The 17,916-nt window shown below is 37.3% G+C and overlaps 1 protein-coding gene across 1 annotated transcript in view; it reads right to left on the bottom strand.

Moving 5' to 3' along the window:
- The window catches only part of CEP135 (centrosomal protein 135), a gene marked incomplete at its 5' end in the record, with an annotated part of 35,239 nt that extends 24,023 nt beyond the window's left edge, over positions 1-11,216 (bottom strand). The window contains 9 exons of the mRNA XM_082482644.1: positions 607-757; positions 1,748-1,813; positions 2,385-2,600; positions 4,244-4,372; positions 5,744-5,828; positions 7,530-7,671; positions 9,059-9,226; positions 9,729-9,919; positions 11,104-11,216. Coding sequence (XP_082338770.1) covers positions 607-757; positions 1,748-1,813; positions 2,385-2,600; positions 4,244-4,372; positions 5,744-5,828; positions 7,530-7,671; positions 9,059-9,226; positions 9,729-9,919; positions 11,104-11,216 — 1,261 coding nt within the window. The remainder of the gene's footprint in view (positions 1-606; positions 758-1,747; positions 1,814-2,384; positions 2,601-4,243; positions 4,373-5,743; positions 5,829-7,529; positions 7,672-9,058; positions 9,227-9,728; positions 9,920-11,103) is intronic.
- Positions 11,217-17,916: the final 6,700 nt, after the last annotated feature.

The raw sequence follows: 17,916 nt of genomic DNA, 5'->3' as shown, positions 1-17,916 counted from the left end.
AGCCTGGAGAAGAGCTGGGGACCCAGGAGCAGACGGACAATACCAAGAGGGGGTTATAGAGAGCATGGAGACAATTTCTTCACAGAGGTGCACAGTAGGTAAACAAGGTACAATGGGGATTAGTTGCTACAGGTAGTTACAACCAATAGAGGGAAAACAATTTTTATCTCTGAGGATAAACAGACGTTAGAATGGGTTGCCTAGAGAGATTGCGGAATCTCCATCCCTGGAGGTTTTCAAGATCCAACTGCAAAAGCTCTCAAGAAACACAGAGCGAATTCACTCACTCATAAAGACAGACAGTAAAAGCAGTTTTGGACCAAAAAAAAATATTTTGTATGAAATTGCCATAGTATTAGTATTAGGATGTCCCATGGGATCACAATAAAAAGTTCAACTTCTAGTTCTCACATACCAAATGGAAACATGTTTCTGTGACAAAAGTTTTCACTTCAATTCTGACTGAAGACCTACAGTCTTTTTTTTTAGTTGATATATATCAAGTCTTTTAGTATTATTAACTGTATCTCAAATATATAAGGTTCTCTATTTCAAAAATTATAGAAATATACTTTACTTTACAGGAACCCTTGATTGATGATTTACCTTTTATTTCTAAGTTGTCTGTTTTTTCTCTTAGCCTTTGTTTCTCTTGTTCAAGTTGGTTTAACAACAGTTCAAGATTCTCTTTATCATCTGCTTTTGCAAAGATTTCTTCATTCAGTCTTTCATTCTCCCTATGACATGAGCATAACTCCTGAAGTAATAAGTATTATTACAAAAATTATTAGTGCCAATAGAGACATTTGGAAAAAAATATTTAACATTTTGTTAAACTTTTAGTATTCAACACTGTTTACTTCTGTTGAACCTGGATGGTTTGTGCTTTAGCATTTGTTAAAGGCTACCACTATTTTATACTACTTTTTATTGCATCAAAGTAAGCATTGCTTTTGACATGGTTTGCAATCAGTATCAAAACAAGCAAGATTAACCCTCGTTTAATTCAAGAAACCAAAGCAGGATGGTGGGATACAAACATGGAAAAAAGTCATAACTAAACCAAGAAATAATTTTTAATGGCATTTAGTAACACTGTTGGTGTTGAAGTACATCACAACACAGCATCTCAGTCTACCCCTGCAGCTAATCAAATGCTGTTTGGCATGTCTTTCCTATAACCTGGTGGCCTGAAAATGAAATATTTTTGTATTTTCAAGTTCACTAGAAATACTAAAACAAAACACCGTGCTCAACTAATACCCAACTTGCTATATGCTGGAAAGAATTTGGTCTTCAAGGAATTGATAGTACTGACGTTTTTCATCTGGGCTATGCTTTGTTTCTGAGTGAGCAAGCATTGCATAATTATTCACATGCTGATTAAGAGACAAAGTAGTTTCTACATGAAGAAAATCCTCTAGGATGTCATAATTCATTTGTGGTAAAAATGATTATGTCATGGAAATTACAACTTCAGATAGCAGAAATAAGGAAATGTACAACAAGGACATAGTCAACCACACTGTCTACAGAGGTTTCTTTCAGTTTATTTTTGCAAAAATATGATGTAGCTTCTTTAGCTCTTTCATTTATTAATTATTAAATTATTACAATAGAGTTTTGAGGTACTATGAAGTTCTCTGTTAATTGTTAAAGTGTTAATTTTTATAATAAATGAAAGAAACACATGGATGACAGTAGGGTAAAAATGTTACAAACAAGAACTGAAAGTATTTTTACTTACTGATTTAAGCCTTGTTATTGTTTCTTCAAGACCCTGTATTTCAGTGTGTTTCCTTTCAATTTCTTTCTATCAACCAAAATTAACCTATATGTTAAAACTTACGTATTCAAAATGACAGTTCCTTTGTTACAAAAAAAGTAAGGAAACAAACTAATTTTTTAACAAATAAAGTATAATTAGTTCCATGTAATCTGCCGAATTTTAAACAGTAAAGCCCCAATGAACTGAAAGCACAAAAAATTTGTGGTCTACACACCCATGCTCTTTTTGAGCATAACAATTAAATAAATCATTGCCTGACTTCTCACAGAAAAAAACCCTCCAAACACAAGCATCACTGTTGCAAATACCTATTACCTATCAACAGTTTTAAGTATCTCAGAATTTTATTTCATAGTAAGCTAATATAAGGAAGACAGATTACAGACAGAGATAAACATCTCGCTCAATACAGTAAAGAGAAAAAACTGCTGTGATTAATCATCTTTTAGTGATAAATTCTTTATAATATTAAGTAAACTGGAAAAAACATCTTTTTTATCTTCCTTTAAAGGTGACAGGTCATGTCTTGCAATTAAAAGATATAAAGCCACCTGAGAGCTGAGCAGATCCTTCACACTAACATGTTAGTGATTACCTTTGCTTCTCCTATTTCCTTATCTGCAGTCTCGAGCACAATTTCCTTGTGTCTTTCCAACTGCTGTGCCAAGTGGTCTATTTCATTCAGTTCTTGACACAGTTCTTCATTTTTATTGCTTAAATGCACTACCTCACTAGTCACATTTTGTTTAGTGTCCAGGAGGTCTTGAATGCGATTTTCAAGTTCCTTGTTTGTTTGCTGAAGATATTCAATCTAGAAGATATTTTTCATTAAAACATTAATATGTATTGTTAAACTAGGTAGCAAAAGTTTCTCCCAATCTTCTGAAATATAGTATCTCTATATCCATAGTAAAAAAGGGACATATGATTTTACAAAGGTGCAAGGTGAAGGAATTCATTACTACACAGTTCTTTACCTAGTCTCCAAAACCTGAGGTTTATGCTAAAAAGTACTGAAAAGCAGAGATCTGTATAGAAACCTGTCTTGGGCATTGGTCCAGTAGACCCAGTGTACTCAGAGTTTCCACAAATTTCACAAGATACGAGGACACATTCTTCTCTCCACCTTTGTAGTATGTTTGCTAGGCTTAGTCTCACTGTTAGTCCTACACGAAAGTGAAGCTTTACAGATAACATTCCCCAAACCTATCTTGCCCTCAACATACCTCAGCACCTTAAACAACATCCTCAGAATTTCTGCTCTACAGACATTGTTTTTCCTCCGTATACATTTCCCTGTGAGTAAAGGGAAGATAGACGGGGATGTAGAGTAGGAATAAAAAAATATACATAATAAGTTACACTGCCAGAGAAAATGGGAGCCTGGAGTATCTTGAAAGAGTCAAGATAACAGAGGTGCTGCACTTTCAACTCCACACAACTTTCCTCAAAAATCCAGAAAGAAGAATTACTGTAGACACAGAAGAAAGTCAAAGTCCTCTTACAGTCATGAATACTACTACATAGAGATATCATTTATTGTCAGAGAATAAAAGTGGTGTATTGGCACTGAGCCTGAGCAAATAGTCTTGATGGCCCAAAACCAGCTTTACGCAGTCTGGGCTCACTCTCTGTACAATCAATTTGTGTTCAGCATGATTTACTAATTCAGGATCACTGAACACAGCTGTATGGCTTCCAAGTCATAGCTCATTCTGTATTTTTGCAGCACTGAACCTAAGCTAATAAACTGCAAACTGGCTCTCATGCCACTGTACATCATGGACAATCACTATACAAAACGCTAACTCAGTTGGAAAAAGAGAATTGATGGTATAAATCCAGAGATGGGCTCTACTTGATCTGTACTCCAGCCTGTCTTGAATCTTTCTTTAAAAATCCTCATTCTGAGACCAGTATTGAATGCATGCTAATAGGCACAGTAAACACAAACATGTTTATCCCAAGCTTATCCTTTCCTTGCAAGTCTATGTTGGAGTAAAGGTGGGAACCATTTGAATTAAATGTGGGACACTCCCCACTGTCTGATGAGATTATCTGCAGAACTACTCCTTATCTTAAGTACATATACCAGTGTCAGTTCCTGAAACATAAATGGCATGTATGAAAAAAATAAATGAAAAAAAAATTGGAAGAAAATAAGCCTTTTCAAACTTGATGAAAACAGTGTATCATACAGAATTTTTCTGAATAGTCTTAGATTAACATTACTATGTACAGATGTGAGTTCAGAACGGTTTTGGTAAAGGATTCTAATAGACTTTTAAAACAAGAAATGAAACTTTCTTAGACAAGAAACATTGCCACCTAAAAAGCAAAGCAAGTTAAATTGCTTTTATATCTAATAGTGATCTTTTTAAAGAAAAGCCAGAAGTTTTGTGTCTTTTTTAGATTGCTAATATTTTTAGTTTTGACTAACCACCAATACATTACCTGCAAATTCAAATGGGTGATAAGCTTCTCATTACTTTTACTTCTCGATTCCAGAGAGATAACCTCATGAGAACGACCGCCATCCAATGTTAACACAAGGCGCTCTATTTCTTTGTCTCTTAGCTCAACCTTTAAGGAAAAAACCAAAAATCTTTGGTATCCTCTATAGCATTTAATAGAACCTTTGTTCAAATAAACACCTATATAACATTCAGTAAAAAGATATGCATCTAATAATGCAATTTTTATCTTTAACATTTTCTTTTTTTATTCTGGATTTTTCTGGACAAAGTGATTTCTGTGAAATAAAAATTCATACAGAATTTTTGCACAATAAAATACTGAAACAATTCCTACTAGATTATTTTCCTAAAGAGAAACCAACAGTTTTCATTTAAAGTGAAGTTAATGAATGTTGCAAATTAACTGCCCGAGACTAGCATTTAAATTTAGGGAAAAAGCTTTTAAATAAGCCAATTTGGAGACTATTTCAGTGTGAAAATCAAAGAGCTGAAAAATAGGAAATACTGGAAGAGGAAAACCAAGATGTGAACAACAAAAAAGAGGATGGTATCCACTAATGCCCAGATATTGAAAAATATGAACAATTGATACAATTCCCTCACAGATTATACATATCTTACCAATCCACTCTAATGAAAAGATTGTAAAATCTGCTGTCCATAAATTAACTTTCAAAAATTAAAAATTAAAAAAATCATAGAATTGTCTAGGTTGGAAGAGACCCTTGGGATCATCGAGTCCAACCATCTACCCTACTCTACAAAGTTCTCCCCTACACCATATCCCCCAACACCACATCTAAATGTCTCTTGAACACATCCAGGGATGGTGACTCAACCACCTCCCTGGGCAGTCTATTCCAATGCCCGACCACCCTTTCTGTGAAAAATTCTTTCCTAACGTTCAGTCTAAATCTACCCTGTTGGAGCTTGAAGCCATTCCCTCTTGTTCTGTCATTAATTACCTGTGAGAAGAGACCAGCACCAACCTCTCCACAGTGTCCTTTCAAATAGTTGTAGAGAGTGATGAGGTCTCCCCTCAGCCTCCTCCTCCTCAAACTAAACAGTCCCAGCTCCTTCAACCGCTCTTCATAGGATTTGTTTGCTAAATATAACCAATCCAAACAGTGAAAAAAATTATCCTAACCTATCCATAGATCAAATTATTATTTTGGACCAGTTAATGATTCTGAACTAACAAACCCTATACAGACAAAAATTCCACTTACGATCATCAGGTTTAACATATTTAATGTAATTTTAATACACAAAATATATCAGCAAAAGTAGCAGGCAAGTATTTTATTATTTCTGCTGTCTTCAAAGAGGAGAGAAATAGTTCAACATAGGCAAGTTAGAATAATTGTATTTCACAATGCTTTTGCAATGAGGTTAACACACAAATTATAAACAAGGCAATTGCAATGGGTACTACAGCCAAATAATAATATTAAAAAAAAAAAATCTATAAACATACCTGTTTGCTATAATTTTTCATTTCACGTTCAGATATCTCCAATTTTTCCTGTAGCTCTGTTACTTCTGACTGAAGTTCATGAATTCTGAAATGTAGCAATATACCATTTATGTGGATTCATGGAAGACTCATAGGTACACAACAATTCAATATTAGTATTTTCTCTTTGGTCCTGAATATAAATATTTCATAAAAAATAGTTTTGTTCATACAAGATATTAATGTAGAAGCTGTTGTTTGAGATGCTGTGGCAGGTTGACCTTGGTTGGCTACCAGACCCCCACCAAACTGCTCTTTCACTCCCCCCTCCTCCGCAGGACAGGGGAGAAAATAAGACAAAAAAGCTCATGGGTCAAGATAAAGACAGGGAGATCACTTACCAATAACTGTCATGGGCAACACAGACTTGACTTGGGAAGATTAATTTAATTTATCATCAATTAAAAATAATGTAGGATGGTGAGAAACAAACTAAAAATACCTTCCTCCCACCCTCCACTTTTCTCCAAGCTCAGCTTCACTACTTCACTCCCAACCCTTACACCTCCCCGCTACCCCAAGAAGCACAGCAGGGATGGGGAATGGGAACTGCAGTCAGTTCGCAACTTTGGCTTTGCCGCTCCTTATTCCTCACACTGTTCTCCAGCTCCAGCATGAGGTCCCTCCCACAGGATACAGTCCTTCATGAACTGCTCCAGCTTGGGTCCTCTCCATCCAATACAGTCCTTCAAGAACAGACTGCTCCAGCATATATCCCTCTGGGCCGCAGCTCCTGCCAGTAAACCTACTTCTGCATGGGCTCCTCTCCACGAGCTACAGTTTGTGTCAGGACCCTGATGCAGGGTGGGCTCTCCTTGGGCTGCAGCTTCCTACAGGGCATATCCACTTGCTCCAGCATGGAATCCTCCATGGGCTACAGCAGGGCTATCTGCCCCAACATGGTCCTCCATGGGCTGCAGTGTGGTTATCTGCTCTGATGTAGTGCTCTCCATGGGCTGCACAGACAACCTGCATAACCATGGTCTTCTTCATGGGCTGCAGGAGAATCTCTGCTCCAGTGCCTGAGGCACCTCCTCCCCCTCCATCACTGACCTTGGTGTCCACAGGGTTGTTTCTCTCACGTATTTCTCACTTCTACCTCTCACTGCTACTGTGCAGCATTGGTTTTTACCCTTTCTTAAACACATTTTAACATGCGAGCTACCAGCTTCGCTGATGGGCTCAGCTGTGACATGTGGTGGGTCTGTTCGGAACTGGCTGTGTCCAGCACAGGGCTACCACTGGCCTCTTCTGAGAGAGACCACCCCTGAAGTCCCCCCACTGCCAACACCTTGCTGTGTAAACCCTCTACAGAAAAAAGAATTTACTTGAACCTTTCATAATACAGGTTCCCATGCCAAAAATTGTATTAAAAAAAAAACAAGATTATTTTAGTCTTCCAAAATAAATATGAAAGGTCAGTTTACGCCTATGCAAAACATTACATGTAACTTTTTTCCAGAATATCCAATCTAGAATTAGGTATTACAGTAAAACCAATATAGAAATTCTAAGATAAATCCTTTAAGGAAATAAGCAGCTTATTAAGTATCCTTTGCAACTTTGTTACAGGCAGCACTGTCAATCACTAAGCAAAATCCTATTTAAGAACTATAGTGCTCTTAAACATCATGAAATACCATTCTGTTTGAGGCAAATTTGAAAGGCAGGAGGAGGGTGGGAATTGGAAAAATCACGGCAGATATTTAACACCTCTACTTCAAAATTTAAAAGTTCTTTAGATTACCGATTATCAGCCACCTGAAGAAGGTCTGCGATATAAGGGTCCTCTGGCTGAGGAACTGGGTAGGCACTAACACCTGATGGAGGGACAGGCTGGTCTATCTGCATGCGTTGACGCCTGAAGGGAATGCTTCTTTTTCTGCCACCTAAAAGCCCAAACCCAAATGCCTATTACTTGGAGTTAAAGCAAGGGAGTCATCTTCTTTAATACAAAATGAAATTCCACTATTTCCACTATTTATTCCACTGCTTCTGAACTGGCATGTTTCACCATTTTAATCTTACTGTGATAAAATGTGCACAGTCTAGATAACACCATTCTTGCAGGTTAGTATCAGCTTTGTCAGTTTTATAATAAGGAAACATACAAGTTCAGTGTAAGTAATTCTCCCTAGTGTTTAAAACCCTATATATTCTACAGTTCAAACTTGTTGAATCTGTTAGTGACCTACTAAAAAAGCTGAATTAAAACATCACAAAAGACATTCTGTTTTCACATTTAAGAACTATGCTATGACTGAACTAAACTCTGCATTGCTTAGTAGTGTTTTCTTTCCTTCTGTCCTATTGTCATTTCAGTGAATGAATATCATATGCATATCAAGCAGACTAGGTTGCTTGCATGGTAACGTTATATTGGAAACAAAGCAAAACATAGTATTATTTCCAGAGGGAACAATTACTCTTCATCACACAATTAAATAAGGAGATACAATATTTGATTATGAAGTACAGCAAAATCCCAGAAGACTAGAATCCAAGCAGCAAGTACGCAGAAAGACAGACAGAAGTGTAACATGGCATCTTTGAAGTGAAGGACATGAAATGCAGAAAGGTGTGGAAAAACAGAGAGGAATTTCAATTTCACCTAACTACCAATTAATTTCCATCAGATGCCAAAAATATATAGGTCTTTCAATGACTTGGAAAGAAAAGGCAATTTCAAAATTTCACAAAATAATTTTATTACCCTTGGCTTGAAAAAAAAATGAAGAAAAAAAACTAACCTAAAAGTAACATCCAGAACATTTTAAGTTACCAAAAGACCCTTTAAATACTGTAAGCTTTCCGAGGGTTGGAATATTTGTTTGTAGACTTATTTTGCATCTTTCTACTTTCAGATCTTGGTTACAAAAATCTGAATTTGTAACTTACACATCATCAATTAGCTGTCAAAAAGATTCAAGTGTCAAACAACCTGCCTCTGACTAAATCAGATGTAGCTTTAAAAAAAATAAAAATAGCTGATGATTAACAGTGCTTTCCAGTCACATTTTAACTTAACAGTCTTCTACTGAATCTAAGTTTGTATTCAAATTTGTCCCTAACAAAACAACGTGCTAATGAAACTTCTTCCATACAGAGAAAAGACTGAATTCAGACCCAAAACTTTCAAAAGGTAACGTTATTCCATTAGATAGTTTTTACTGTAGTAACTTCTCTTCCTAGAGGAGAAAAAAAAAAAAAAATGTTCTGAAGAGTCAAAAAAAGCCCAGAGAAAAGTTAAAAATATCTGTAATTATTTACACTTACCAGGTGTTTGCACCACTGCTTGCAGATTCTTCTCCTGAAGCTGCTGAATTTTTTCAGTCTTGGCTTTGTTCTCTTTTTCCAGCATTTTAATTTTATGTACATATTGGTTATTCAGAAACTTCAAGTCAGCTGTCTCATGTTCAACTCTCCTTAAGGATGCTTTCAAGTCTTCAGGGGAGAGAAAAAGCAATATTGCCTTTCTTATTCAATATTATTTTTCCTAGTAACACCAAAACAGGCATAAAAAGAATCTTATATTCTGTTTCCATACCATGAAATTTTCAAATACACATTCACATGTGTATATACAGCTACACACACAAACATATATGTATTATACAAATAAAACCTCTTTGTAAAATAAAGGCACATTTAATGGCAGTATTTAATTTTAAATTAAAAAGTAGCATTTCAAGGTTTGAAAGTATATGTTAAAAAGTTCTTACATTTTCATGTTTGATTAAAATAATGATTTCCAGGACCTCAGAAACTTTTTAACTACAAAAGAAATGTCTGTGTATAAGCCTTAATTCCTTAAAGGCACCAAAGTCAATGACGACTCACACTCACTTAGTAAGTACAGATAAATGAATCTGCGGATAAAGGATTTTACTGCGATTTTATTTTGGCACAGAAGGATTTAAAAAAAGTATCATCATTTTTATATTACCTTTAACATGACGATCAGATTGCTCTTTCAGTTTTAATATTTCTAAGTGTAGCTCATTATTTTCCCTGGTAAGTTTAGCATTCTCTGTTTTATAAGGTTCCAAAATAGCATCATAATTGCTGCATTCTTTTTCAGTTTTTCCAGCAGATAACTTTGCACTGCGCAAGCTCTCAGTTGTATGAACTAGGTCACTAGAGTAAAGGAGCATCAGACATGTTAGAAATGTTATCAGCCTTTACACTGCAGATGCAAATATTTATTATGACCTGAGAAACAAAACCCTTTTCCTGAGACCACATTAACTGTAGAACAAATGGGTTCAAAGAAAGGCAAAGAGAACATTCGTGTAGGAAAAAACAAAAGACAGGAAACATTCAATTAAAAAGAAGTAAATAGGAAAGGTCAGGACAAATATAAAAAATAAAGATATTTAGAAAGCGTATCAGGAGGTTACAGTTGATAATTCAATAAATTCTCTTTTCTACACAAAGTGAGACATTCTAAATTGGTAAAACGATTTTTTCCTCTAAGCACTACATAAATTGTAGCACTACTTATCACAGAAGAAACTTGAAGTAAAGAATTAAAAAGGCCAGAAGGTAACTACTATTTATATGGAGACCAGAAGTTCCATAACAGAAATCAGTGGTAAGTAGCTATGATATTATTTTCACAAAAATGTTTAAAGTCAGTGATTGAGAGATTAAATCTATCTGTTAGACACCAGGATGAGACCTCACGTTGAAAGCAGATTGCTCCACATTTGTCTACCTATGGTTCTTCCATCTATATTATATGCTAGAAAGCAACAGAACCAGAATACCTGTATTTGCATATTTAGCCAATATAACCGGATTATTATGGAAATAATGACGTTTGTAGTCACATCAAAGCCATGAAATGGCAGATATATTAAGCAGCTAATCTGAAAATTTGTTTTTCTTCTGTGTGCTGTAAAAACTGCAGAGATAGCAAATTTAAACTTCTCCAAATGAGACAATGGAGCTGAGACTGTTTTATTTTAGGTCACAGTACAGACAACAGAGATTATTTTTTATACAAGCAGTTACAAGAGCAAATCCCTTAAGCACTTATCAATAGTGACTATTCTTGGCTCTCTTATGAGGTTAAAAAAGTTGAATTTTCCTAGACCATAGATCCTTAGAAACAATTCTACTGAATTAAATGAGATCTTAAGATGTTCTCATCACTTAAGCAACCCCATTTGACTTCATCATACACAGGAACTAAATGTTAGCTCTGGAATACTGCTTGAGAATAATCTTCAGACTAAGCATTCTCCCTTGTATGTCAAAAATATAACAATATCTACTGTATGATTACTATGTTTTTTAATGAATCTCCTTCTGAATACCTAAAAAGCTTTTCCACCAAAGGTAAACTCTCCACTCCCAATGGTTGCCGATAGCCCAGCTGATCCAGCCGCTTCCTGAGATTAAGGAACCTTCGCTCTGCAGTTGTAGTCATTGTAAAAACACCTCCAAAGTAGATTTGTCACAGGCAAGATAAATAGGACACCTGCAAAAGATGTCTGTTACAGCACTTGACCTTTAAAGAAGGAATAATACAGAAAAAAGTAATGGCAAATACATTTTTTGTCTCGAAAATACAGTGCATAAGCATGTCCTTAAAATTCAAGTAAACCAAAAAAGAAAGATAGAGCAACTAAAAAGTTTTAAACATATTTACATATTTCTTTAAAAAGAAACATTTGCCTTGGCAATTAGTTTTCTCTTTGCTAACATCTTACAGTACAAACATAAATTTTTCTTTCCAGTATGTAAGAACTGAACTCTGAAAAGATCTTTCCACTAAGAACTAGATTCTGATTTTTTGAATCATGGTCATTATGGTATCTTCCACAATGCAAACTGACAGATTATTCTCAGAAACCTCACATACTTTTTTCTTTCATATATACTTTCAAAGTTTACAAGGCAGTACTTAACATAACTTATGCCAACCATTTGTAAAATTGCATGAAATGTGTAAAATTTTAAAAACAGATTAACTTTGAACATCTTTTTTCTATGAGGGAAAACAGGAAAGAAGTATTGCACTGGTGTACTATACTTCTGCATCGTTTTCTAGAAAACACAGTTCAAGGATCAGAGGTTGTTTTTTTTTTTTTTTCTTTTGACTGATTAGTTATCTTTTTATTAACCTGGTCTAAAAGGGGCTGCGTCAGCACTAATGTATCTGAATACAGATGAGAATTTTGGTTTTGCCATGTAGATTTGAGGGAGGAAGAATTTTTACATCGTTATGTCCTTCTGAATTTAGAGATAAAATGAGAAAAGAAATGGAATACTAAAGTTGATGCTCCTCAATATGTGAAAACATCTCCTCAACAGTTAGAAATATTTTTGAAAAATAGTTATTTCTGTAAAACATTTTCCCTCACATTTCTTCAGAAGTTTCAGTAATAACCTACTGGCTGCAAAGACCTTAGCAGCCACACTACCAATCTGAGGAAGCATTGTTTGCATCTCATATAAAGGGGATAGTGTATAGATATAACTTAAACCATGCTGTTTCACCATCTCCCAGATTTTAAAAAGATATTAAATAAATATACACAGGTAATTTGAAATAAAATTATTTATTAATAATATAATGAGAAAACATGCAAGTTTTTCTCATGTTTGAGGCTGGAAAGCAAGATTTCATCTCAGTATCAAAACACTACAAATAAGTCTAGCAATGGGACTGTGGTTGCCAGGTACTGCTCCACGGATGAGAAAAAAAATCACCAGTCTTATGAGCACAGCATCTGTCCAGGTACTGCCAAAATATTTGTTTGACGAGGTTCAGGATGTTGAGATATTAACTAGGCAATGGCAAGGATAACAATCCCTTACATATTGCACTGGGTTGGTTGAAGGAAGAGGCACAGTTCTTTCCACTAAATAGTAACTGTGAATGTACTAAGTGGAAATCAGCGTAGTGATGTGTACTAAATGCTCTTCATCCTCCTTTGGCAGCCAAAGATGAACGCTAAAAGTGACGAGACCATGGTATTTCTGCATTAATGTTTAGGATTCCATGCTGAACACAGGAAAAGTGACTGCGTTACTGTGTCTAGATTTAGTCTCAGGAATACATCTTATATTACTACACAAGTAAGCTGATAACTCTTGAGCCCATCTTCTCCTTAAGGAGAACCATATGAGTTAAAAAGGTTAAACTAGTTTAAAATCATTCATCAGACCTGATTTAATAGCTTGTATTTTGGAAAGAGAAAGGATTTTTCTATTAATCATATTGAGAAAGTTTTTCAGAAGAAACATCAAGAAAACAACTGTGTCACAGCTTGTAAGGTAATAAAGTTTTTCTACAGTAATTGTGGAGAAAATAAATGGACAGACATTAGCACTCCAGTAAGTGTTGCTAGGAAGTAGATACAGGATCTCACCAAATCACTGCAGTGGACGGTTAAGTGAGGGGTAGCTACCTAAACATACTCTAATATTGAGAGGTACCAACAGCTTTCTGGTTGAATCACTCTCCTTCCTAAAGACTCGGAATTTTTGTTTCAAGACATTATTGCCATCAGAATCAAACAAGAAAGGGTATTATCTTATATTCCCTAGAGCCACATCTAACCCAAAATTAGTTCAGAAAATGAGTAGCTGAAGTATAAGTCCAAAATGTCCAGGAATGAAAGTAAGAGGAAAAATCAGGGGTCACTGTTTCAGAGAACTTAACATAAATATTGAAGTCTTCAAAAACAATAATCATTGTACACTTTCTGTTGGAAAGAGATGATATGTCAGTAATTCCAGACCTCTGTCATTACAGACAACCATAGCATAAATCTCATACCCTAAAAGTCTATCACTAGTCTTACTGTGACATCAAAAAGCATCTAGTAACATCTCCACCAGGAAAATTTGGCTTTCTGGAAATATAAAATGAATATGTGACAGTTGAATCCAAGATCAGTCTGACCCAATACCCCGTGTCTCTGACAGTTGCCAAAGCAAGAGTACAAAAACATAAAAAACATGAGCCAAATCTTACTACTACATTCCTTCTTTCTAGAAGTAGTACAGGGACTTGATGGGCCTAAAGTTGAACTTAAATCATCATAATAGCACCTGATAGACCTTTCTTAGACATGTCTAATTTTTTTCTTGAATCTTTTGCACTTTTAAATTGAAATAACCTGTAGCAATGAATTTCTGATTTTAACTGTATGTCTGGAAAAGTTTATATAAATTCACGGGTGTGTGCATCCCCCCTCCTTTTTTTTTGTTTTGTTTTAAGACATACTAAATAATCATTCCTTATTCACGCTTTCAGTCATTCATTATGGCATCTTTAGCAAAACTATTTTCCAGAATTTTCTAGTAGTTTGAACAGCTTGTCCCTTTTCCACACTTTTTCTGAGACTAAAATCACTCTGAGCAGCCTCACATCAGCCATTAAGATTCTTTGCTGTAGCCTTCACTATTCATAATGATTCCTAACTTATTATTTGCCTTTATGATTGCTCTAAAGCATCAACTAGATGCATTCACAGTAACACTAACATCTCTCTCTCTGAGCGGTAACTGCCACTTTCTAAAGTGCCCACAATGTGTATTACTTCTTTATTAATACTGTTCCTTAACTCCCACTTTATAACTCAGACCAGTGCTACTCTTCTGCAACCCTTGGACTGTTCTTAACACGTCCATACAATGAGCAAATTTTGTCCCTCGCTGTTTAACCCATTCTTTCAGATCACTGATCAGTGTCAAACAGCAGAAAACCTTCTGCACATTCGCCATAAGGTAGTACTTTCTACCCTTTCTGTTAACCACTGAGGGAGCTATTAAATGACCTTTTCTTCATTGCTGAAAGAGACCTGCTTTCTTAAAAGCCTTTGGGAAAGAACCTTCCCAAAAGCTTTTCAGAAATCCAAATTTTCTACATCATTCTTATCCAGTCAACTCAATTCAGAATATGCTTTTCTTTAAAGAAACTTAATAGCCTTGTGAATCGTGATTGAGCTATGATAAAAGGTATGTAGAACTTACTAGATATGTCTGCAAATTTGCAAAGTACTGGAAAGCACTCTAACAGCTTTGGTATTTCCCGTGAGATAGGCTACGTTAGCTGCATAAATAGTTCACATCATCTAAATATTTCATGTAATTTAGTGCCACTAGGAAGAAAATATAATTTCCATTTTAGATGAAAAACAGAAAATCAGATAAACAAAGAAAAAAGGAAAATTAAATGGTACTGTAAAGCAGGCATTTCCAGACAAGAATTTATAAAGATGTCTCAATGACTGCATCTTTCAGTTATTCACAGAAGAGATATTCAGAGCCAATAACCTCATTTTTTGTTCCACCTTTGTTCACAAAGGCTGCTAGAGATGACAACTTTAATATGCTTCATTTTGTGACAAGCCTGGTTGGTTGTAAGCAGTCTTTTGAAGACCTAGGCATTTATGAAACGGATATATTTAGCACATAAGAACTGTTCCCTATTGTTCTAAGTCACCAATGACTTAAATTGAACATTGACATGAAAGATGGGCAATAATGGAACTTCAGATCCTGTTCCTTTAGGCTATAAGTATAGAATCGATTTGCATAATATAATGTGAAAGAAGCAATGTTAATAGGTATTAGACTGACCATTACAGGTGAAATATGAAACAGAAAAGCTTTAGCATATTGAAGCTTGCCTTCCAGTCTGAAAACAATGCAGCAAACTTCATGGTAAGTACAGGTTAAGAACTGTTCCAGTTGCGATACTCATGTTATCAGTAAGAAAATGTAATGATAAAAAAATCAAGAGCAAAGACATATGTTAGCCATGGAAGACATAATATGGTCATTGAGCCACGTCGAAGATAAAACTACATAGCTGACAACAGAAAACAAAGAAATTAGCACAGACAAATTTATATGCTATTAAATCAATTTCTTTATTGAGTCTATAACATTAGCACCAAAGACAATTATGAACTGGAGTTTCCAGTCTCAGTTCTGGGAAATACCAAAATGTGTTTTTTATTTCTCAGAACTGATATGCCCAAGGCTTTGTGTGTGTGTGCGTGTGAGAAATATGTTTACAAAACTTCTGTTCCTGTCCTGTAATTACTGGTCACGTAGCTCATTTTGCTATGAAGAGCTAGTTTTGTTTTCACCCAGGTAAAAAAGGCACCTAGTGGACCAACCATTTGACTATAGAAATGCTGTAATATATGCCTCCATACTGTCCATGAACACTGAAGGCTGTGTTGTGAAATGCCGTAACTACAACATCGTTTTCAAGATACACTGAATGAGCCTGCACTTGTTTTGGCAAAGTCTGTTTCCAAGTTGATTTGCTGGGAGTTCACTTCTGACGAGGTATTCATGCACCGTTTGCTGTGAAGTGTCATCACTTTGCCAACGGAAAGACAATTCTTGCTCTAGAAGTAAGATTTCTTCCTTAAAGAGTCACCAAAACCTGTAAGTTTACGTTACAGTACCAGAAAACCCTATCGATTATGACCCTGCTCATCAACTGTGTCACCACTCTGGAAGCCTTCTAGACCTTTCAGCAACCCCGATCTGTACCCACAGAAGGGCAGCCAGTCCCTTTCGAAACAGGTTTAATTGTACTTTTCCCACCCTCCCTCCGGGTCGGTCTTACCAGACGTACCGTTAAAAGCAAATTCTCGCAGGGCGAGCCACTAGGGAGTAGCCGAGACGTTTCAGTGAGGCTTCGGCAGCGACGCAGCTCCGGCGGGGAAGAGGCGGGGGGTTGTGGGGGGGGTGGGGTGGGGTGGCTGCAGAACCCCGAGGGAACGAGAGGAGCGGCACGGCGAGAGCCCGAGCCCAAGCCAGCCGCCAAGCGCCGCCGCCCGCCTGCGAGGAGCCCCGGTCCCGCCGGCAGCACCCTCCTCCTTCCCCCGCCGGACACGGGCCCCGCGGTTCCCCAGAGCCCGCGCCACCACCTAGGCCGCACCGGCGGTTTGAAAATGGCGCGCGCCGCAACGGCCGCTTCCGCCCCGTCACCTCGGCAACGGGGCACGCGCCCGCGCCCGCCCGCCGGCCCAGCCAACCGCCGCCCGCCCCGCCTCTGCCCGGCGGCCCTCGCGCCGAGGGGCGGGGCAGGGTGACGTACGGCGCCTCGGCTGCCGGGCGTGTGGCGTCAGAGGGGAAAACCCCCTCGCTCTCAGCGTCGGGGCTCCGAATGGAGGGTGGCGCTGAGGCCGCGGTGCGGTAGGCTCAGTGGCAGGCGGCGTGATGGCGGGCTGAGGGAGGAGCTGGCGCAGAGGAGGCGCCCATGACGACAGCTTAGCTCGGGTTGCAGCCAAAGGGGAGAGGGGAACGTCAGGGGGTGGTGTATGATGTAAGAGTGGCAGGCAGTCCTCCCGCATAGGCTGGCTGTACTAGTTTAAAGGGAATTTGTGCTCGGCCTACCCCATGCCTCCCCTTGGTGTCGCTCTGGCTACCTTCTGTCAGGGACGAAGACACTGGAAGCAGCTCATATACAACCTGGGTCAACTATTTTATTAGTAATCAGAAGACAATTAGGATTTTTTTTTTTTTTAACAGAATCTCCTAGATTGGAAAAGACCTGTGAGATCATCTCATCTAATCATTAACCTAACACTGACATAGCCCACCACTAAACCATGTCCCTCAGCGCTATATGTACAATGACCCTTAAATACCTCCAGGGATGGGGACTCCACCACTGCCCTGGGTAATGCCTGATGACCCTTTCAGTAAAGAAATTCTTCCGAATATCCAATCAATTTAATGAGCTACAAGATTGTATGCTCAGCCAAATCCAGGTGCCTCAACGTTGCCAAATTGTTATCTAGCAGGTTAGTTTTTTCCTTCTGAGTTTTGTAATGTTTATATTACTGTTTTTTGTTTTTCATTCTCGCATCTCCATCTCAAAACCCAAACTCTTACCTTTATTGTGCCCATTTCTATTTTATGTACACCCCAGCTCTATCCAATGACTTAGCAATTTCATCAAGCTGTACAGAAAAACTAGGTCCTGAATCACAGGCAGCTGAAGCTCCAGAAGGAGGAAGGCATTAACGTGAGATGGGAGTATACTGATGCTACATCATACTTACTAAAGGGAAGAAAAAAAAAAGATGCATTGAGAAATAACTCTGCATTCTCATCTTTTTGAAATAACACTCCATAGAAATAAAGAA

Source organism: Vanellus vanellus (assembly GCF_965231255.1).
Source record: "Vanellus vanellus genome assembly, chromosome: 4".
In the NCBI taxonomy this organism is placed as follows: Eukaryota; Metazoa; Chordata; class Aves; order Charadriiformes; family Charadriidae; genus Vanellus; species Vanellus vanellus.
This window is presented reverse-complemented; position numbering and strand designations above follow the sequence as displayed.